Below are 20,375 nucleotides of genomic sequence, written 5' to 3'. Positions count from 1 at the left end.
TAAGAGCTCTGCAGTGGGCATCAGGAGCTCTGCTGCTGCCTCCCACTGGAGAGCTGCCTGGCAGAGAGTAGTGCAAAGCTGTGAGCTTCTGCTTTCCCTCCCCACAAGAGCAGGAGAGGGATGCAGCTGACAGAGGAGAGGATAAGAAACTAAAAAAATGAAAGCTCTGAACTCTCCTCAGCTGTGTTTGGAGCCTGAAGTGCCCAAAGCTTTGCAGCTCCTGGGATCACCACTTCTGGTTTGCTGTGGCTCAGAGGGTTCTGCACTGCTCTGCCCCTGCCGTGGAGTTCAGGGCAGCAGAGGCCTGGGTTTGCCTTGCCAGCACTTCTGCATCTGCTGTCCTGGTCCTTGCCTCCCTGTCCTGGTGCAGTCCTTTGAAGTGCTGAGTCCCTGCTGCCCTCTCCCTGTGTTGCAGATGTCCCATGCGGCCGTCAGTGGCCTCTGCAGGGCCATCAAGCTGCAGTGTGAGCTCTACTCCTCCCGGCAGATCGCCATCTGCCTGGACCCCTACTGTGGGCTGGGCTTTGTGCTCTGGTGCCTTTGCAGGTAGGACTCTGAAGGGGAAGGAGGGAGCAGCTCAGCTCCTGGCTGGCTGTGAAGGGCAGCCTGCAGCCCCTGGCTTTGTCTGGGGTGATGGCAGGCAGAGGATGTTGACATCACCAAAAGAAGTAATTAGTGTGAGGGCAGAATTGTCTTGGGCTGACAGCAACAGCAGCCTCTGCCTGCAGGCTGGCAAGGTGTGAGCCCAGCCTGGTGATAATGATTTGTGCTGCCAAATCTTTCTGGCTCCAGAACCTTTCCCCTGCCTTTCCTCCTTGATGATCTGTTGCAGTTTGGGAGGTTTCCTTCTGTAAACTCTGGGGCTGAGTCAGTTCCCTTCCTTCCCTCTGCCAGTGCAGACCTGTGAGGGGGAAACTGGCAGGGGTGGAGCAGCTCTGCTGTGGGGACAGACTGGGGGAGCTGGGGGTGCTCAGCCTGGAGAGGAAAAGGCTGTGGGGGGAACTTAGAGCTGCCTTTCCAGTACCTGAAGGGATCCTGCAGGAAGGCTGCAGAGAGACTTTTGCTGAGGGTGTCTGAGGCAGGCCAAGGGGGAATGGTTTGGAGCTGAGGCAGAGCAGGGTTAGAGGGGAGCTGAGGAAGAAGTTCTTCAGCAGGAGGGTGGTGAGACTCTGGCACAGGCTGCCCAGGAAGGCTGTGGATGTGACCTGAAAAAGCAGTGAATGTTAATCTCAGGGTATCTCCATGCTGACAAAAATGTTTCCCTACCCTGCTGTTCTTCATTCCCAGTGTGTATTCTGGACACCAGTCAATCTTAATTCCTCCTATGGAGCTGGAATCCAACCTTTTTCTCTGGTTATCTACTGTCAGCCAGTACAAAATAAGGGACACTTTCTGTTCCTATTCAGTCATGGAACTGTGCACAAAGGGACTTGGAAACCAAGTTGAAATGTTAAAGGTAAGAAAGGAGTCCTGAATTATGTAAAGTCTGCTTGAGAGGGGTCCCTGCCCATGGCGGGGAGGTTGGAGATGAGTTCTGAGGTCCCCTCTGAGCCATTCCATGAGTCTCTGAATCCAGCAGCCTTCCTCTTCTACAAGTCTCCAGTCCACAGCTTGCTCAAACATGAGAGAACAACAAAAATGCTGTCTGCAGCCCCAGGAAATGAGAAGGGTTGGGATGAGCAGAGTCTGTGTGGCAGGGGAGGCAGCAGGTTGCCACTGAGTGTCAGAGAGTGCTGGGCAAACCCTGAAGAGAGGATGGCAGCAGCAGAAAGCTCTGCAGAAGAATTGCTTATGTAAGAGTCTGCAGTGGAGGCTCAGCCCAGCACAGGATGCAGAGCACACAGGGGAGGCAGTTTGCTAAGCAGAGCTGTGTCCTGCTTGGAGCTGAGAGGAGGGGGGAAAATAGCTCCAGAAAGTGCTTTGCTGCAGCAGTGCCCTGCTTTTGGGGATAAAACACAAACTGCCCCTTCTGGTGAGGGGCCAGGCCTTGGTGCAGTGTGGCAGAGGTAACCAGGTCTGGTGCCCCCATCAGGGCTGCCCACACCCCAGCTGCTGGAGAAGGGTCCAGAGAAGGCCACAAAGATGAGCAGAGGGCTGCAGAACCTCCCTGTGGGGACAGGCTGGGAGGGTTGGGGCTGCCTGGGGCAACCTGGGCTGGTGGGAGGTGTCCCTGCCTTTGGCAGGGGTTGGAACTGGCTGCTCTTTAAGATCCCTTCCAACCATTCCATGGACCTCTGAGCATTCCCAGCCCTTGGCTCTGTGCCTTTCCCAGGCCCGAGGCATTAACCTGTCCTGCGTCCGGACGTGTGTGGTGGTGGCCGAGGAGCGGCCAAGGGTCTCCCTCACCCACTCCTTTTCCAAGCTCTTCAAGGACCTTGGGCTGTCCCCCCGGGCTGTCAGCACCACCTTTGGCTCAAGAGTCAATGTGGCCATCTGCTTACAGGTAACCAACTGCTCCCCAGGGCTGCTGGTGGATGATCTTGCAGGTCCCTTCCAACCCAGCCCATTCCATGAGGCTCTGATTCTGCAGAGGCTTTCATTTTATTTTGTTTTTTTTTTTGTTTTTAACTCTTCAGGGAACGTCTGGGCCTGATCCCACCACGGTGTATGTGGATCTGAAATCCTTGAGACATGACAGGTACAGGGAGGCTGCCAAAACTTTACAGCTCTGTAAAATGTTGTAGTGGTTCTGAGCTGTTCCCCCTCGAGCTCTCTGCCTTCAGGCTCTCCCCCCTGCAGCAGATTTCAGCTCTTCTCTTCCCTCCCAACCTTCTCTCACCCTCAGAGTGCGCCTGGTGGAACGAGGAGCTCCACAGAGCCTGCTGCTTTCTGAGTCTGGGAAGGTAATATCCTGGCCTGGCACACAGCCCCTGGGCCTTATGCCCCTTACCCTGTGGATGTAGCTGGGAATCACAGAGTGCCAGGAAGGGAGGGCTTGGAAGGCTTGGGGAGACACTGGAGAAGGCTGCCCAGGGAGGCTGTGGCTGCCTTCTCCCTGGAGGTGTTCCAGGCCAGGCTGGATGAGGCCTTGAGCAGCCTGAGCTGGTGGGAGGTGTCCCTGCCTGGGGCAGGGAATTGGAGGAGGTGAGTTCCTAAGGTCCTTTCCAACCCAAAGCATTCAGGGATGAGTCACACAAGCTCCTTCATGCCATTAGCACACCTCAGGGGCTGTGTCCCAGCATGTTCCATACCTAGCTGCAGTTTCCTGGAGGCAGAGGAGCAGCCTTTGTGTTCCAGCTGGGTGTGAAGATAACTCACAGGTCAGATCTTCCTTCTTCTGCTCTTCAGATTCTGCCTGGAGTCAAAGTAGTCATTGTCAATCCTGAGACCAAGGGGCCTCTTGGAGACTCTCACCTGGGGGAGGTGAGTGCAGATTTCCCTCTTTGGGCACCTTCTGCTGCCTGCTGCTTGAGCTGCAGCCCATGTGTGTGACTCTGAGGTGCTGGGTGACAGCTGGGTGACAGCTTGCAGACTTTGTGAAGCTGAATTCTTGCTGGACTGGTTTGGGTTTATTAAAGTAAATCCTGATGGGAAGGAAGGTTTAGTCCAGGCTGAATCTTGTCTGAGTGGCTTCAAGGTCATCTTCATTTACATTTTGCTTCCTTACCTTGATTCCAAGGGAACAAGTTTTGGACTCAGCAGGCTGACAAAATCCATCACTGATTGCCTTGGTACAGCCTCCAGGCACTAGGAGAGGGATCTGCCAGGTGCATGTTTGAAAAAAGGAAAAAAAGGAATTCTGGATTGGGATCCAAATGAAAAAGGAGGCTGGGAAGAGAGAAAGGAAGGTTGGGAAGGAAAAAGGAGATTGGAAGGAAAAAAGGTTGGGAAGAAGAAAAGAGATTGGAAGGAAAAAGGAAGTTGGGGAGAGGAAAAAAGCTTGGTAATTAAAAAGGAAATTGGGGAGAGAAATGGAGGTTGGTAAGAGGGAAAAATAGGCTGAGGAGAAAAAAAGTCAGAAAGAAAAAAGGTTGGAAGGAAAAAGGTTGGGAGGGAAGGAAGGGTTTGGGCTGCTGGGCGGTTGGAGCTAAGTGTGGAGCAGTTCCATTGAGCAGCAGAGAAGCCTCTCAGGGCTCTTCCCCTGCCAGCCCCTGAGGGGTTTTTGTGGCCCTGCTGCTGTGCAGATCTGGGTGAACAGCCCCCACACGGCCAGTGGCTACTACACCATCTACGACAGCGAGAGCCTGCAGGCAGACCACTTCAACACGCGGCTCAGCTTCGGCGACGCGGCGCAGACGCTGTGGGCTCGCACCGGCTACCTCGGCTTCGTGCGGCGCACGGAGCTCACCGCCGCCAGCGGGGGTAGGGCCCAGCCCGGCCAGGAGCTGCGCGGGGCGGGAGGGCAGGGATTGGCTGAGGCTGCCCAGGGAGCTGGGGGCGTTGCCGTCCCTTGGGGCACTTTGGGGTGTGGCTGTGGAGGCGCTGGCTTGGATCTTGGAGATCTTTCCAGCCTTAGTGACTGCGGCTCCAGGCAGTGACCCAGTCCTGCCCTCTCCAGACACCACTCACTGCCTGCTCACTCTCTGGTTTGTGGTCTCCATGCTCCTCACCTCCCACCTCTCCTCTGCAGAGCGCCACGATGCTCTCTATGTTGTTGGAGCACTGGATGAGACCTTGGAGCTGAGGGGACTGCGCTACCACCCCATCGACATCGAGACCTCCGTCTCTCGAACTCACAGGAGCATTGCTGAGTGGTAAAACAGCCCCAGAGGGGAACTCAGCCTGAGCTGAGCAGCCAGAAAATGAGGATGAGGGGCAATGGCTTGGAGCTGGGGGAGGGGAGATTGGGGCTGGAGAAGAGGAAGAAATTCTTGAGAGGCTGGGGAGACACTGGAACAGGTTGCCCAGGGAGGCTGTGGCTGTCCCCTCCTTGGAGGTGTTCAAGGCCAGGCTGGATGAGGCCTTGAGCACCGGGGCTGGTGGGAGGTGTCCCTGCCCATGGCAGGGGGTTGGCACTGGCTGATCCTTGAGGTCCCTTCCAACCCAACCCATTCTGTGATTCTCTGAACTGGTCTTTGCCATGTCAGGACTTGGCCCTCTTGGATTTGGGTCACTTGGAAGTGCAGCCCAAGGCAGGTGGGAAACAGCTCAGGATAGAGTTCAGTCTTGGGAGCTCTGTGTCTGGGAAGGGACTGACTCCTGGTTGTCTTTTTTCCCTTTCAGTGCTGTGTTCACGTGGACCAACCTGCTGGTGGTGGTGGTGGAGCTGTGTGGCTGTGAGCAGGAAGCCCTGGACCTGGTCCCTCTGGTCACAAATGTGGTCCTGGAGGAGCATTACCTGATCGTGGGTGTGGTGGTGGTGGTGGACCCTGGAGTCATTCCCATCAACTCCAGGGGGGAGAAGCAACGAATGCACCTCCGAGACAGCTTCCTGGCTGACCAGTTGGACCCCATCTATGTAGCCTACAACATGTAACACAGCCAGGAGCTCTGTGGAGCCACCAAGAGACAGAGGGTGGCTGTGGAAACGAAGCTGGTGAAAAACTGCCCAATACTTGATCTGAAGGTGGAGATTGCTGCCATGTTCCCTTCATCTCATCCTGTGGTAATCCTGAGGTGGTTTCTGAGTGCCAGCAGACAAGAGGAGATGTGGCAGGCAGTGGAAAATCTCTGGAAGCAGAGTTTACTGAAACCTTAGCTTCTAGAGGTGCAGAGCTGGCACAGGTGTGAGCTCCAAGCGTCCCAAGGCCTTGCCAGTAGTGTTCCTTTGGTCACCCTGCTGTACATATTTGTATTTTTATCTAATACCTGGGGTAGGATTCTATAAGGGGAGGCTTTATTTAGTTAAGATAATAAAAAACTATTCAGAAAAGGGTCACCAGAGTTCTGCAGTTCCCTGCTCTCTAATGTCCTTGGCATCTTTACTGTAGTTACTCATTCCATGGGATCACAGACAGCTGTGCCATGCCCACGTCCAGACCTTACAGACTCTCAGAGTTCCTTTTGCAGAGACATTTCTTGAATTAAAAAAGAAAAGAAGTAATTTTTTGCCTATATTTTAAATATGTAAATATTCTTCTGTATAATTCACTTAGAAAATTAACTTGGCTGATGCTGGCAGCTGAAGGTAGAGGTTTGAAGGACAGGAGATGTTCTGTGGTGCTTGGCATAGCTCTCTTTGGTCATAGTTAATCCCCACACCTTCCACAGCCCTCTCCCATCAGTGTCCAGGCTTCTACTGCTGGCCAGAAGTGTCTCAGAGCATGCAGAAAGCTGATTTCAAGGCACATCAAAGAGGCTGAACTGAATCAATAGCATGGAGCTGGGGAGGGATTGCAGTGCAAGTCCCAGATGCTCCCCTGGATCGATGCCCCTGAGTGCCAGCCTCTGCCCCCAGCCACTCCAGCACCTTCTACTTAAAGCAAACCTTCCTGTAGATGGACACCCAGCACAGCTCCCTGCTTCTGCAGTCCTCACAGCCTGGCTTAGGGACCTCAGCGCTCAGCTGTGCTCCAACCGCCTGCCTTGGGCAGGGACCTCTCAGCCAGACTCAGCTGCTCAAGGCCTCACTCAGCCTGGCCTTGAACACCCCCAGGGAGGAGGCAGCCACAGCCTCCCTGGGCAGCCTGTGCCAGAGTCTTCCCTTCCCTCCTACTGAAGAACTTCCTCAGCTGCAGTCTAACCCTGCTCTGCCTCAGCTTCAAACCATTCTCCCTTGTCCTGTCTCTAGGCACCCTCAGGAAAAGTCCCTCTGCAGCCTTCCTGGCTCTAAGGTCCCCCTGGAGCCTTCTCCAGGCTGCACACCCCCAGCTCCCTCAGCCTGGCCTCACAGCAGAGGTGCTCCAGGGATGAGAGTTGATACCAGAGGCTGCAGCAGGTTTGCTGGGTTGTCTTTTTTTTTTGTGAGTCAGAGGTGGTCTGCAGTGTAAATAAAGTGGTTCAGGTGTTCACAATTACCTCATGCAAAGGTTTTAGGCAGTTTTTAGAAGATTTACAGAACAACCTCTGCAGCTTCTGTGGCCTTCAGCAGCAGAGCTGTGAGCAAAGCCCGTTTCTGGCCTTGGGAGCCTCCTGTTCGTCCTTCACTGGGGACAGGACTGTTACAACTTAGCTGTTGAAAAATCCCTGGTAGGAGATAGGTTCAGAAACTGGAAGCTGTTCTGGGAAATCTTTGAAGAGCTCTTTGTTAACAGCTCCGCTTGAGGTGCAGCTTTGGGACCCCTTTCTGTCTCCCCACAGCTGCTGTGGGGCTGTGCTGGGGAGGGTCCCTGTGGCAGCAGCAGGGATGCTGGGGGGGCTCCTGCAGCTCTGCATCCCAGAACAGCTCTGCAGGAGCTCCTGGGCTGTGCTTAGTTGTAACAAACCTGGTTGCAAAGTGAAGAAAATGCCAGGGGGTAGCTGTTACTAACAGCTGGTGCTGCACCTTCTCTGGGGTGTCGGGCACAAGTCTCCTCTTGCACCCAGCAAAGGCTTCTCCTTACCTCTGCTCAGCAGTTTGTTTGTTTGTTGTTTCCTGCACAGCAGCCTTGCCATGCAGCTCTGCTTTGTGTTTTCCTGTGCAACAAACTTCCCTTGCAGCCCACAGAAAAACTCTGATGGTCTCCACCTTTTTCTTCCTCGAAGCTTCACAGCTGAGTTTTTGCTTCAGGAAAACTCTTGGCTTGTCCACTGAAGTGGCTCTGAAATGCAGCTCTGGGAATGCTTGAATCCTGACTTTTCAGATTGATTTGGTTTGATTTGGTTGAGATTCCCAGGCTGTGGCAGGATGACTTTCTGAAGTGCTGGTTTGGAGTGATACACTGAAGTCCTTTAGGGTTGGTGTTTTGGGGTTTTTTTTCCCCTTGATTTTCTTTGGCTAGGTGCTGATACTTTGAGGTTTGATGTTGCAAATTTGCTGTCTGCTCTCACTCTTTATTCTCTGTTAGAGAGCTCTCAGTGTGCAGCTCACAGGAGGAGAGAGGCTCCATCCTTGCTGGCCAAGAAGTGATGAGGAGCAGCTGCCCAGTTGTGACCTGGCTGAGTGCTTGTGGCTGTGCCTGGCACAGTGAAAAGCAGCAGGAGATGAGGAAGAGTGGAGCTGTGGATCTGGAAGCCCTGACTCCAGCTCTGCTCATGGCTTGCCACAGACCTTCCAGAGGTCATCTCACTCCTTCCGTTTCTTCCTCCGTAGGTGAGGATCTGACCAAATCCTTACAACATCCCTGTGAGGTACCCAACTGTACAGCACTAAGTGCTACCTCGTTCTCATTGCCAGCCCTGGGGCTGGGGGCAGTTTGTTCTTCCAGACTGGGAAATGATTCTTTGGTTGCTGCAGGAAGGCTCTCACAAGATGGGACTGGGTTTGCTTTCCAACACTTGCTCAGCATTGTGCTATCTGAGAACAGAGGCACTGCAGCAGCTTGGCAGGGCCATGGATGCTGCATGCTCAGTGCCACTGCTGCTTCATGCTCAGGGCCAGAGCCTGGCAGTGCCACTGCTGCTGCACATCCAGGTCCAGCTGGATGCTTTTCCATGACTGCCGAGTCCCAGATTCTCCAAACCAAGTCTGGCTTTGCAGCTTAGCCACTTGCAGAAGGCAAATGATTTCCTACTCTTGGCCATCAGATTCCAAGTGAACAGCTGCAGTGAGACTTAATCCTAGGACCTCTTAACACTTTGAACTCAACAATTTTGTATGTCTTAACTGTTTTTGAATATTCCCTAGGCCGAACGTGGGTACAGGTCACGTCAGCTCCTGGTTTGTTACCATTTGCACTGCACTTCTGATTTAAATCAGTGTCATTAGGCTGTGTCCTACTAACTGTCCTAAAGCAGAAGGTTGTAAAAATGAGACCAATTTTAGCCCTAGATGCGTTTTTTTTTTTTTTCTGTTCCTTTTAATTTCTCTCAACCTGTTTACCATTGTCAAACACAGGCTCTAGCATTATGTAATTATGTATAAAGTTTTTATTTATTTAAAGTTAGGTTAGCTCTCTGTTTTTAACACCTGGCTGGACAGTGTCTCATTAACGCATTGATTGTGTTTCCTTTGTCTTGTGTTAATAAATATTGATGCCTGATCCCTGGCTCTGCTCTTCAGCTGCTGTTTCTCTGAGGGATTGAAGGAAGCAAACAGTGGGGAGCAGTCTGCTGGGGAAGGTGAGAGGGAAGTGCTGCTCAGAGAAGTGGGAGGTGCCCCCATCCCTGGAGCCATGCCAGATGGGGATGGATGGAACTGAGCAGCTTCCTCTAGTTGGGGATGTCCTTGCTGGCTGCAGGTGGCTTGGACTGGGTGACCTTGAGAGGCCCCTTCCAACCCAACCCAGTCTGGGCTTCTGTAACTCTCTGCCTGCTCCTCCAACCATGTGGCAGTAGCTGGGTCGCATCCAGGCTCTGCAGCCGGAAAAAGATAGAAACGAGGTGGAAGATTTCCACCCCTCCTGGTGCTTGCCTGGAGCTGATGTGTTTGACAGGAATTAAATCCTGCATTTTGCTCTGTGACCCTAATGGGTGCTGGGGGCACAGGCCCTGTGCGAGGAGGATTTGTCACCCCAGGGCTGTTAGGAGCAAAACCAATGAGGAACTGTAGCCAAAATCCTCTCCCCTCCACCTCTCTGACCTTTGCTTAGTCGGAAGCAGTTCCTGTGCAGTGCCCAAGATTCCTTTTCCCTAATCCAGCTGTGCTAAAGGTTAGAAACAAAAGCCAGGCAGCCACGGGCTACAGGCCCACGGCGGTGCCGCAAGGCCAAGAGGGGCCTTTGGCGGAGGCGGTAGCCCCCGCTCCGCACCTTCGCTGATCCATTTTCCGGTCGAAGCCGAAGGCAAATCTCTGGGCGGGGAGCAGCCTCCTGATCCGGCCGGGATCAGGCCGCGGCCTGCGCGCTCGGCGCTGCCTGGGCTGCCGGACGCAGCTTCCCGCCCTCGGGCCGGCGGCGGCGCTCTGCCACCGGTTCCCTACCGCCGCCTCTCTATGGTCCCGCGAATGGAGACCGCCAGCTGGAGGCGGCGCCGGAGCGGCCGCTCTGGCTTCCGGCTGCGAAGCTCTATGCTGCGGAAACTCTATGGTGTGGATTTCTAGGCGAGGCTTCCGCGGGGACTCTATGGTCGCAGTCCGCCCACCCCGAGCGTCCCGCGCGGCCCTGCCGTGTTTACGATGCCGCCGGCGCCGGTTTCCTGAGGCGGAGGCGGGCGCGGCTCTCCCCACGCGCGGTCATCGGCGGGGTCTGGGAAGCCTCTGAGGTAAGCGCGGGCGGGAGGGGGAGGATGCCGCCCCCCTTCCCCTCGGCCCGCCCGCCCCTTCCCCCCGCCTCGCGGGGCCCGGCCGCTCCCGCCGCCGCCCCCGGGCCGAGACCAGGCCCAGCCGGGTCGAATCGTTCACCCCAGCCCTCGGCGCTATCCCTCCTCTGCTCAGGGCCGCGGGAGAATGGCTGAGCCCCGCTACAGGCCGGGGACAGGGCTGCGGCGCGGTCGCTCCCCTCAGCCGAGGCCCTCCGAGGCCCTTCCTGGCCGGCGACCACTGCGAAGGACCCCGGGGGAGCTCCGGCTCCGCCGCCCCGGCCAGGTGCGCCGGGCCCGAGGCGCCGCTCTCCCGGCGAGGTGTTATGGCTGCCGCCGGGCCCAGGCCGCGCATCGCTCCGGGTGCCGCTGCCCGAGGCTCGGGGCAGGGTCGGCGCCGCGGAGGAGCCTCCTGGATCGCTGCGGGTGGGGAGAGGGCCCCCGCAGAGCTCGGGCGCCGAGGGCCCGGGAGTTTCGGTTCTGTGTCGGTACTCAGTGGAAGGGCCGCGGGGGTCTCCTCCGCAGAGACCTCTGCGATTAACGGAGGAGAAGCAGCGGTGGTCCCGGGGCGGCGCCGATCGCCTCTGCCGTTAGCCCTGGCTGGGCGCGGGGTTTGTGAGCTCTGCCTTGCCGCACCCGAGGCAGTCAGTTCGGGGTCGGTTCACGGCGGCTGGGCGCAGGTCGTTTGTCAATGATCTCAGCGGTGATTTCCGCTCGCAAACGCTCCGAGCCCTGCGTCCCTACAGCTGAGACGTTTCCAGGCTGCGGGCTTGCTGAAGCCGCTTGCTGTGGGGATGGGCATCAAGCTTCATTTCACTGCAGAAGGCTGGGCCGGGGCGGGTGAGTGGAAGAGGACTGGGAAGTGTTCTTGGAGTCCCGAGCAGTATCCATGAGTGTGGTTGGGGAATTGACTCCAAACCCGTCACTGGCTCTGTTGACTCAAATCTCCTCACTTGCTTGCTGGCATGAACTGGGAGGTTGTGCTGCACTTTTCCTCTGCCTGTCACAGATTCCTGGAAAAAAAAGCATAATTCTGTCCACCTTCTGGAGAAAACACAAACTTTCCCCAAGTGTCTTGATTCCAAAATCAAGCTAATAGTGTTTGAAGAGCTCTGGCTGCTGAAGGCAGCTGATTGGGGATGTTAAAGCCTCCAAAAGGTCACATTTTATTTACTGGTCTTAAATTGATTCTCCTCAGCCATCCACGGGGGTGGTCGTGGTGCTTGAGGGGTTGTTCAAAGTAAGACTTAGTGTTTAAAGGAGAAAGATGAACTTTGGGAGGATAAATTAAACTTGCCCACAGTGAAGTGTGGTGATCCTGTTTGTGTTCTAAAGGAAGATGTTTGAGACTCAAGCTGAGGTTTAACCTGGGCTGGTAGTGCTGGGAGGAGAGGCAGTGGATTGAATCTTGAGGAGGGGAGGCTGAGACAGAAGATCCTGCTCTTGGTCGCTGCTGACTTTCTCCCCTCCAAGCCAGGCTGCAGAGCTGTGGTTTTATCTCAGCAGGGAAAAATCAATGACTCACATTTCCACAGAAAGAAATGTCACTTCCAGTCTCATAGCAACTGTCCCCTGAGCAGCCTCAGCCCTTCTGTGACAAAATGTTTAATGCTCACCCAGCAGCTTCTGGTGCTCTGGGCTGCTCCTCCCACTCTCCCATACCTCTCCCCCTGCTTCTTTACATCACCGAACCTGCAGTGTGGCCGGGGGGATGCTGTCAGGACTCCCTGAACAGTTCCACATCAAACCTTAGAGCTGAGAGAGGCTTTCCTGGCTGCCAGCTGGGGACAGAGTGACTTCTGCAGGGGCTGGGACTGGGAACTGCATCTCCCTGCTTGCATCTTGAACCTTTGTTTGGATTTGTGCACCCTCAGATGTTTGAAAACAGGTTTGGCTGGTGCCTTGGAGAATTATTTTACTCAGAGATGCATCTTGGTTTTCTGAATGCCTCTCATGACCTGACTTGTTTATTCTCACCAAAAAAACCACAAACAAACAACCCAAACAAACAAACAAAAAAAACCCAACAAAACACCAAACAGCAACCCAGGAAATGCAGAAACTCTGACAGTGAACCTTAGCAGGGGTAGATGTGAGGCAGTGCTGCCAAGTGTGCAGGAGCTGGCAGGGCAGAATGGGACACAGCTGCTGCTCCAGAGCAGGGCTGGGTGCTGCTGGGGGAGCTGTTCAGCCTGGAGAGGAGAAGGCTCTAGGGAGACCTTAGAGCAGCCTCCTGGTGCCTGAAGGGGCTCTAGGAGAGCTGAGGAGGGACTTGGGACAAGGGCTGGCAGTGCCAGGATGAGGGGGGATGGATTTGAGCTGGGAGAAGGGAGGCTGAGACTGCAGATGAAGAAATCCTTGAGAGAGAGTGTGGGGAGACACTGGAACAGGTTGCCTAGGGAGGTTGTGGCTGCCCCCTCCCTGGAGGTGTTCAAGGCCAGGCTGGATTGAGGCCTTGAGCAGCCTGGGCTGGTGGGAGGTGTCCCTGCCTATAGCAGGGGGTTGGAACTGGCTGATCTTCAAGGTCCCTTCATGGAAAGTGACAGCAGAGGACAAAAAGATCATTAAAAATCTGCAGGTGGGCTGCCAGCAGTGTGCAGTGAGGCTCTCCAGAGCATCAGGGGAGCAGGGCAGTGCTGCTCAGATGTGTCCTGACCTGAGTTTAACTCCTGTGTTGCAGCTGATGATGGAAGAGGTGCACAAGAGCAGCAGCAACAGCTCGGTGACGCCGTCCCAGGCAGCAGCTGGACAAGGTACAACCCTACAGGCAGCTCAGCTCTCTCATATTGCTCAACAGGTAAAGCCTGGCCCGAATCTCAGCAAACACTTGAGGTAGTTAAGAGTCATCCTTTCAATGTCCCCCAGACTGTACTGATTCCTGAGGTTTAGAAACACACAGAGAACAAAAGAAACCCTAAAGGCTGCCCAGAAAAAGACTCTGAGTTGTTTATGGACAGCGCAGGATCAGTCCAAGGCCAGGTTGGATGAGGCCTTGAGCATCCTGGGCTAGGGGGAGGTGTCCCTGCCCATGGCAGGAGGTTGGAGTTGATGATCTCTGAGGCCCCTTCCAGTCTGAGCCATTCCATGAGCTGGATGGAAGCAGCCCTGCTGGCTCAGTCCCAGCACTGTGGCTCTGAAGAGATCTCTTCCTTGTGGTTCCTTCAGAACTCCAGAGGTTGGAGTTGCAGCATTTTAATGCACAAGATTCTAGAGCTCCCATTTCCTCCTGAACTAAGGCATGGCAGTGACTCTGCAGCCTGTTTGTGTGTCCCCAAGATGCCCACTTCAAAGGGCTCCATCCGGGACATAATGACACTGAACAGAAGCTTCTGCAGGTGTGCCTGTCCCCAGCTGGTTTGCCTGCCTGCACCTGCAGACGCTTCAGTGAATGATCCTTTGGTCTCTGGCAGATGTCTCTGCGGGGTCCTGCACCCCTGACAGTTGTTCAGCTTCCTGGGGAGCAAGTCCAGGTCCAGGGAGTCATTCAGACAGCTCAGTCCTCCTCTGTCATCCACTCCCCTCAGGTGCAGACAGTGCAGGTGAGTGCAGGCTGTTTGCCTGGCAGCAGTGCTGGGGTTTGTGTGTGGCAGGCTTGGGGAGGCTGCTGGTATACTGCAGGCCCTGCCACAGTGCAGGCTGACACTGGCCAGTCTAGGTGAGGCCTTGGGCAGCCTGGGCTGGTGGGAGGTGTCCCTGCCCGTGGCAGGGGTTGGAACTGGATGGTCTTTAAGGTCCCTTCCAGCCCAACCCATTCCATGACTCTGTGAGGATGCTGAAGGGCCTATAACATCTCTGCTGTGAAGAGAGGCTGAGGGCCCCGGGGCTGTTTGGTCTGGAGAGGAGAAGGCTGAGAGGGAACTTGATCAGTGTCTGTGAATATCTGAGGGGTGGGGGTCAGGATGAAGGTGCCAGGCTCTGGTTGGTGCTGCCCAATGACAGCACAAGGAACAAGGGGCACAAACTGGAACCACCTCAACAGGAGGAGAAACCTCTCTGGTGTGAGGCTGCTGGAGGCCTGGAGCGGGCTGCCCAGAGAGGTTGTGGAGCCTCCTTGTGCAGAGAGCCTCCAGCCTCCCCTGGCTGTGTTCCTGTGTGCCCTGCCCTGGGTGCCCCTGCTCTGGCAGGGGGTTGGTTGCCCTTGTGTGGTTCTGGGGTCTCTTCTGGGTGTCCTGGCTCAGTTGGGCTGTGTCCTGCAGGTCTCTTTGTCTGAGAGTGAGGACTCTCAGGACTCCTCGGACAGCATCGGCTCCTTGCAGAAGGCTCGTGGTATCCTCGCTCGGCGACCTTCCTACCGGTGAGTGCTGGGGGGAGGAGCACACAGCAGCTGCTGCAGCTCTGCTCTCACACTCTCAGGGTTTTCTCTCTCTTGCAACATGCACTGGGGTCACACAGCAAACATTTTGAGGTCACCACCTCAGCTCTCCTTTCCTGTGAGCAGACAACATTGCAACCCCAAGAGCTGTACCTGCACGTTTCAGGCTCTGTTTCTGCTGCACAGAGCAGGCAGAGCACTGGGCAGGTTTGGCTGATGAATTCTGCTTTTCTTTTCTTGTCTTTAATAGAAAAATTCTGAAGGATCTCTCCTCTGAAGATAGTCGTGAGAGGAAGGGAGATGAGGAGAGTCCTGGGGTCTCCACGGTCACCTCTATGTCTGTTCCCACACCTATCTACCAGACGAGCACTGGACAGTACAGTATGTGACCAAAACCTGCTGCCTGCACACCTTTGGGTTCATCTTGCCTCAGCTGCAGGGTTTGGTACAGATCTGACAGAGGTGAAACCAGAAAGATTTGATGATTTTAGCCAACAGGCAATAAAGTAACTGCATAGAAACAGCCTGGGATCAGGAGACTCAGGATGAGAGAATCATGGAATGAGTTGGATTGGAAGGGACCTTAAAGATCAGCCAGTTCCAACCCCCCTGCCAGGGCAGGGCCACCTAGAGAGGGTCACACAGGAACACATCCAGGTGGGTCTGGAATGACTCCAGAGATGGAGACTCCACAACCTCTCTGGGCAGCCTGCTCCAGGGCTCCAGCACCCTTCAGTTCCAGAAGTTCCTTTTCATGTTTGATGGAACTTCTGATGTTGAGTTTGTGCCCATTGCCCCTTGTCCTGTCCCTGGGCACCACTGGCACAAGCCTGGCCCCCACCCCTCAGATACTCATAACCATTAACAAGGTCCCTCTCAGTTTCCCCTTTCCAGACCAAACAGCCCCAGGGCTCTCAGCCTCAGATATTCCCAGTCCCTTCCTCACCCTCAGAGCCTCTGCTGGACTCTCTCTGCTGTGTCCCTGTCCCTCTTGAACTGAGGACCCCAGAACTGCACCTGTGGCCTCAGCAGTGCAGAGCAGAGGGAGAGGGCAAAACCTCCTTTGCCCTACTGGCCACACTCCTCTGAATGCTCCCAGGAGACCTCTGCCCTGCTTGGCCAATCCGGGCATGGCAGTGTTGCCAGCAGCAGGCAGAGCTGCAGAGGCTGCAGATTGCCCTTTGCCTGCTGCCATGCACAGCTGCAGCTGCTGTTGTCTGCTCCCCTTGCAGTTGCCATTGCTGCCAACGGGCTGCAGCTGGCCGGGGCGGGCACCGAGGGTGTGCAGGGCCTGCAGACGCTGACCATGACCAGCACTGGCAGCACACAGCCTGGCACCACTATCCTGCAGTATGCACAGACCTCTGATGGGCAGCAGATCCTCGTACCCAGCAACCAGGTGGTTGTGCAGAGTGAGTACCCTTCCTGGAATGGTGGGGGAGACCCTGGAGACCATCCAGCCCAAGCACTCACCCAGAGCTCAGTGCCACCACTGCTGCTCAGCCACCACCCCTGACCCACAGCCCTCAGCACCACATCCAGGCAGCTTTGAAGCCCTCCAGGGATGGGGACTCCACTGCCTCCCTGGGCAGCCTGTGCCAGGGCCTGAGAACCCTTGCTGGGAAGAAATTTTTCCCCAGTGTCCAACCTGAACCTCCCTCAGCAAACCGCCAGCCCAAGCTGCTCAGCCCACAGCCCCTGAGGGGCCCTCTCCCCTTCCCCCTGCCTAGAGCTGGCACTGTCCCTGGTTTCCCTCTCCTGCTGCCATGAGAAATGAAGGTTCAGCCCTGGCAGCATGGTTTGGGGGTCAGGATGTTCCTGGGGCAGGGTGAAGTTTGTGTCCCTGAGCTGAGCAGCAGCCAGCATCACTGCCTCAGGTGTAGCCTCCCAGCCCTGCCACATCTCTGTGCCCTCTGCTCTTGTCACCACAGCTGCCTCAGGGGACATGCAGACCTACCAGATCCGCACCACACCAGCCACCACCTCCCTGCCCCAGACTGTGGTGATGACCTCTCCAGTCACTCTCACATCACAGACCAGCAAGACAGATGACCCCCAGCTGAAACGAGAGATCAGGCTGATGAAGAACAGGTGAGTGAGGGCCCCTGGGCTGAAGGGGCTGCAGGAGAGCTGGGGAGGGACTTTTGACAAGGGCTTGGAGTGCCAGGACGAGGGGAGTGGATTGAAGCTGGAAACTGAAACTCCTGTAGCCCTTTCAGGTACTGGAAGGCTGCTCTAAGGTCTCCCTGGAGCCTTCTCTCCAGGCTGAACAGCCCCAGGGGGTGTCCCCCCACTAGGCTGTGCCCACGGGGGAGGTTCTGCAGCCCCCTGCCCATCTCAGTGGCCTCCATTGCTCTCCACCTGTCCTTTCCAGTTTGGTTTGCTTATGGTTGCAGGCCCAGCTCCATGCTCTGGCCCTGCTCAGCCTCACAGCACAGCAAACATCCCCAGCTCAGAGCTTCTGCTTTGTGTGCTGCAGGGAGGCTGCTCGGGAGTGCCGCAGGAAGAAGAAGGAATATGTGAAGTGCTTGGAGAACCGAGTGGCAGTCCTGGAAAACCAGAACAAAACTCTCATTGAAGAGTTAAAAACTTTGAAAGATCTTTACTGCCATAAAAGTGTGTAAGGAAAGGTCAAACTTCTGTGGACTGTGGAGATTCCAGAGGAGAATTTTTGGGGTTTTTTATAGACTGAATTTTTTAAACTAGATGAAAGGTCAAAAAAAAAAAAAGAGAAAAAAAAAAAGGAACTTTACCCAAATTTCACAGCTTCAAGACTCAGATTTTATTACAACCTGTTGGTGACACAGACAAAAAAAAAAAAAGGAAACAAGAAAACCTCAGCAAAATTCCTGCTGGCACAACTGGAAACACTCAAGTGAAGACTGCAGCTGCAGTGAGAGGACAGAGAGGTGATGAAAATCCCTTTGGAAGTTCCTCTTGTCCTGGAGAATTTGGTTCAGATGTGGCTGCAGTGGACTCCCCTCTGTGGCTGGCATTTAGTTCATTTAGCACCAGTTGGATTTTCAGTTCTTCCTCTTTTTTTTTTTTTCCCCAGTCCTTCTTACTCTTTCAGTTCTTTGTAAATATTTTCCTTTGAGCCTGGGAGCTGCTCCTCACAGGTGCTGAAAGCAGCAGCTGATGCTTGCTGGAGGTATCAACTTTCTTCACTCTTTCTCAGCTGACAGGTTCCAAACTTGGGCTTTGTGGTGGTTGTTTTGTTTTTTTCCCGAATGTTTGCTGTGTTTATGCAATTTGGGAAGGATCTGCAAGAAAGCAGCCAGTGAGGCCCAGTCCTGGAGATGCCTGAGGCACAGAGACCTCAGCATGGGGAGGGCCTCTCCTCCCACCTGCTCCAAGAGGAGAATGGAAATGAGGGAACCTGAGAGCTCTTTCAGTACTTCTGGTGCCCTTCCCATGCCTCCTGTGGATGGGCCTCATCCAGGCTGGGTGCTGGAGGTCACCCAGCCCCTGCAGCCCAGGTGGGCTGGGATCTGATGGCCTTGGGATCTCCTACAGGAAAGCTTTTGGAACCAGGTGCTGGTGAGCAAGGTTCTGGAGGATGACTCCATGGTGATGAAGGTTTTACAGAGTTTGGAGGTCACTGGGCACTCTGAACATCCAGAAGTGGACCCAGCTCAGGTGCTGCTGCTATGAGCAGTGGAACCTTGCACTGCTTGCTGGAGCTGCGACTGTCCTTTGGGAGCCTGAAACCAAATAGAGCTGAAAGCAAAGGCAGATAAATACCAAAGGGTGGCTGAGGTTCTGTGGATGGTTTGTGTGTTGCAGCAGTGCAAAACCTCTGCACTCATTTTGTAAGGGAGATGATATTTGTTTGTAAGCCAAACCTCTACTGAAGACAGGGAGAAGGTTGCTCTATTTTGTAGCTGAATTGTTGCTCTTTGCCAACCCTGCTCTTGAATTTCTACACAGATTTTGACAGTTTCTAAGCTTTCATTTTAGTAAGCAAATTAACTATTTTGTGAAGCAGATTTTCAAGGATATATTTTTATGGATAGTACAGAGTCAAATGAGATCCTCTTTGGTGTGAAGAGATATTTGAATTAATTTTGTATGTCTGTAGGAAAAAAAAAAAAACCACAACAAAAAAACACCCCAAAAACCCAAACAAACAAAAAAAGGATCCTAAAGTGTATTAGGGAAAAAAACCCCAAACCGGAGATCAGGGCTCTGTGTCCCCACAGGTGGTGATGCCTGCAGGTTGGAGCTGACTGCTGGCAGAGATCCTGCTTGGAGTGATTTTTAGCTGGTTCCAGGTGGAAATTAAAGGTTTGATTGGGACTTCAGGGTGTGGGGTGTCCATTCTTGGAGAGACTCAGAAGCTCTCTGGATGTGGCCCTGGGCAGCCTGCTTTAGGTGACCCTGTTTGAGCAAGGAGGATGCCAGCCAGGCTCCCCCCTCTGTGCTGCTGTGTGTGCAGTGCTTGCTGCATGAGGACTCTGCACTGTTCCCAGAGCTGGGGTTGGGTCTTGTCTCCAGTTCTGTCAGTGGAAATTTCAGGCTGGGCTCTGCTGCCAGCCTGCTGCCTGAGCCCCATGTGTGCTGTGCCAGCTCAGGGCTGAGTGCTCCGCACTCTGCTTGCCCCTCCCTGGGTCCTGCTTAGCCAAGGGCCAGCCAGCATTTTGTGTTTCACTCATGAATGGACTTGTGAGCAAGCAGAGCTCTGCTGCATTCCACAATCACCTCCTGGGGCAGGGGGGTGGGCAGGGAAGGACTTGTTTTGTTTTCCTGAAGTTTCTAAGAATCTGCTTGGGCTGGGCATGCTCCACCCACCCCCACCCCCCCCCCCCGTGTCCCCCAGGCCTACCTGCAGGGCATGCACTCTGCTGGCAGCACAGAGCTGCTCTCCTTGCACATCTGGAAAAAGTCCTGAGCCAGGGAGCTGCTCCAAAAGAGGCTTCTGGTGCCTCCTTTCTGCCAGTGGAAGAGCTTGGAACATGCTCAGCACCTCCAAGAGCAGGACCTGCCATGTCCCCTCAGGTGTGCTAGGAGGGTTTGACCTGCAGTACTGAAACTGATTTGGTAACTCCTCTGTCTGGTCTTTTGATCCTCACCCTGTGCTCTTGTTCCTTTCCCTTCTTTTGTAATACAGAATAAGAAATAAAGAAATAAAGCTTTCAAGTGTTAAGAGTTAAAAGCTGGTGGCCACTCCTTTCTGTACTCAGCAAGTGAAACCAACCTCCTGCTGCCAGGCATAACTTTAGTCCATTTTTATCCTCTTAAGGTAGTGCTTGGGAAAGAGCAGCTTAGTCCTCATCATGGGGATATGAAATAGTACCAGGAGTTTGCTCTTTAATCACTGACCATGAAGTACTTACTCTGGATTTGCTTCCAAATCTAGATTGCAAGGGAGTAAAATTCTACATCCTAAGAGTAAGAGCTGTAGTAGCTAATCCTCCTCTGCTGGCTGTTTCCAAACAGGAGGAAAAGCTTTGTATGAGCTGTAAATATTTGTTCAAGCAATTGGATGGTTGCAGACATTTTGACCTTGGTAAATAAAGTCGCCAGAAATGGAATTCTGCTCTGCTCTGATTTCTGTGGGATTTCTGCTGTGCTCTCATTCCTTTGGGAGACCTGTTTTGGTCAGCACCATAAATGGAGGCTCTGGGGTTTGATAACAGCTGCCTGGGGATTTTCATTTTCATTCATGGATCCATGGAAGGGGTTGGGCTGGAAGGGACTTCAAAGACCATCCAGTTCTAACGCCTGCCATGGGCAGGAACACCTCCCACTAGCTCAGGCTGCTCAAGGCCTCATCCAGCCTGGCCTTGAACACCTCCAGGGAGGAGGCAGCCACTGCCTCCCTGGGCAACCTGTTCAGTGTCTCCTCACCCTCGCTGTCCCTGACAAG

General features: G+C 54.4%; 2 protein-coding genes across 3 annotated transcripts in view; both read left to right on the top strand.

Annotated features, from left to right (window-relative positions):
• Positions 1–5,811, top strand: part of DIP2B (disco interacting protein 2 homolog B) — a 42,307-nt gene extending 36,496 nt beyond the window's left edge. Inside the window, exons 30-38 of the mRNA XM_054397144.1 lie at positions 416–546; positions 1,288–1,456; positions 2,273–2,443; positions 2,577–2,638; positions 2,786–2,843; positions 3,289–3,363; positions 4,125–4,302; positions 4,571–4,694; positions 5,164–5,811. Coding sequence (XP_054253119.1) covers positions 416–546; positions 1,288–1,456; positions 2,273–2,443; positions 2,577–2,638; positions 2,786–2,843; positions 3,289–3,363; positions 4,125–4,302; positions 4,571–4,694; positions 5,164–5,416 — 1,221 coding nt within the window. The 3' untranslated portion in view covers positions 5,417–5,811. The remainder of the gene's footprint in view (positions 1–415; positions 547–1,287; positions 1,457–2,272; positions 2,444–2,576; positions 2,639–2,785; positions 2,844–3,288; positions 3,364–4,124; positions 4,303–4,570; positions 4,695–5,163) is intronic.
• A 7,066-nt stretch (positions 5,812–12,877) lies between these two features.
• ATF1 (activating transcription factor 1) lies at positions 12,878–17,213 on the top strand. Of its 2 annotated transcripts, XM_054397159.1 has the most exons (7): positions 12,878–12,991; positions 13,605–13,733; positions 14,391–14,488; positions 14,757–14,887; positions 15,739–15,918; positions 16,438–16,597; positions 16,986–17,213. In XM_054397159.1, exons 1-7 carry the CDS (start codon positions 12,878–12,880, stop codon positions 17,128–17,130), a joined length of 957 nt encoding a protein of 318 aa, XP_054253134.1. In that variant the 3' UTR covers positions 17,131–17,213. The 2 variants fall into 2 exon arrangements, with proteins under 2 accessions (XP_054253134.1, XP_054253135.1); XM_054397160.1 differs by lacking the exon at positions 13,605–13,733 and having other exon boundaries at positions 12,881–12,991.
• Positions 17,214–20,375: the final 3,162 nt, after the last annotated feature.

Source organism: Indicator indicator, chromosome 41 (genome assembly GCF_027791375.1).
Source record: "Indicator indicator isolate 239-I01 chromosome 41, UM_Iind_1.1, whole genome shotgun sequence".
In the NCBI taxonomy this organism is placed as follows: Eukaryota; Metazoa; Chordata; class Aves; order Piciformes; family Indicatoridae; genus Indicator; species Indicator indicator.
This window is presented reverse-complemented; position numbering and strand designations above follow the sequence as displayed.

Coding starts and splice junctions, on each gene's coding strand:
- ATF1 (XM_054397159.1), top strand. CDS start 12,878: ATGATGGAAGAGGTGCACAAGAGCAGCAGCAACAGCTCGGTGACGCCG. Junction 13,734..14,390: donor CTCAGGTGCAGACAGTGCAG/GTGAGTGCAGGC, acceptor TGTGTCCTGCAG/GTCTCTTTGTCTGAGAGTGA. Junction 14,489..14,756: donor GCTCGGCGACCTTCCTACCG/GTGAGTGCTGGG, acceptor TGTCTTTAATAG/AAAAATTCTGAAGGATCTCT.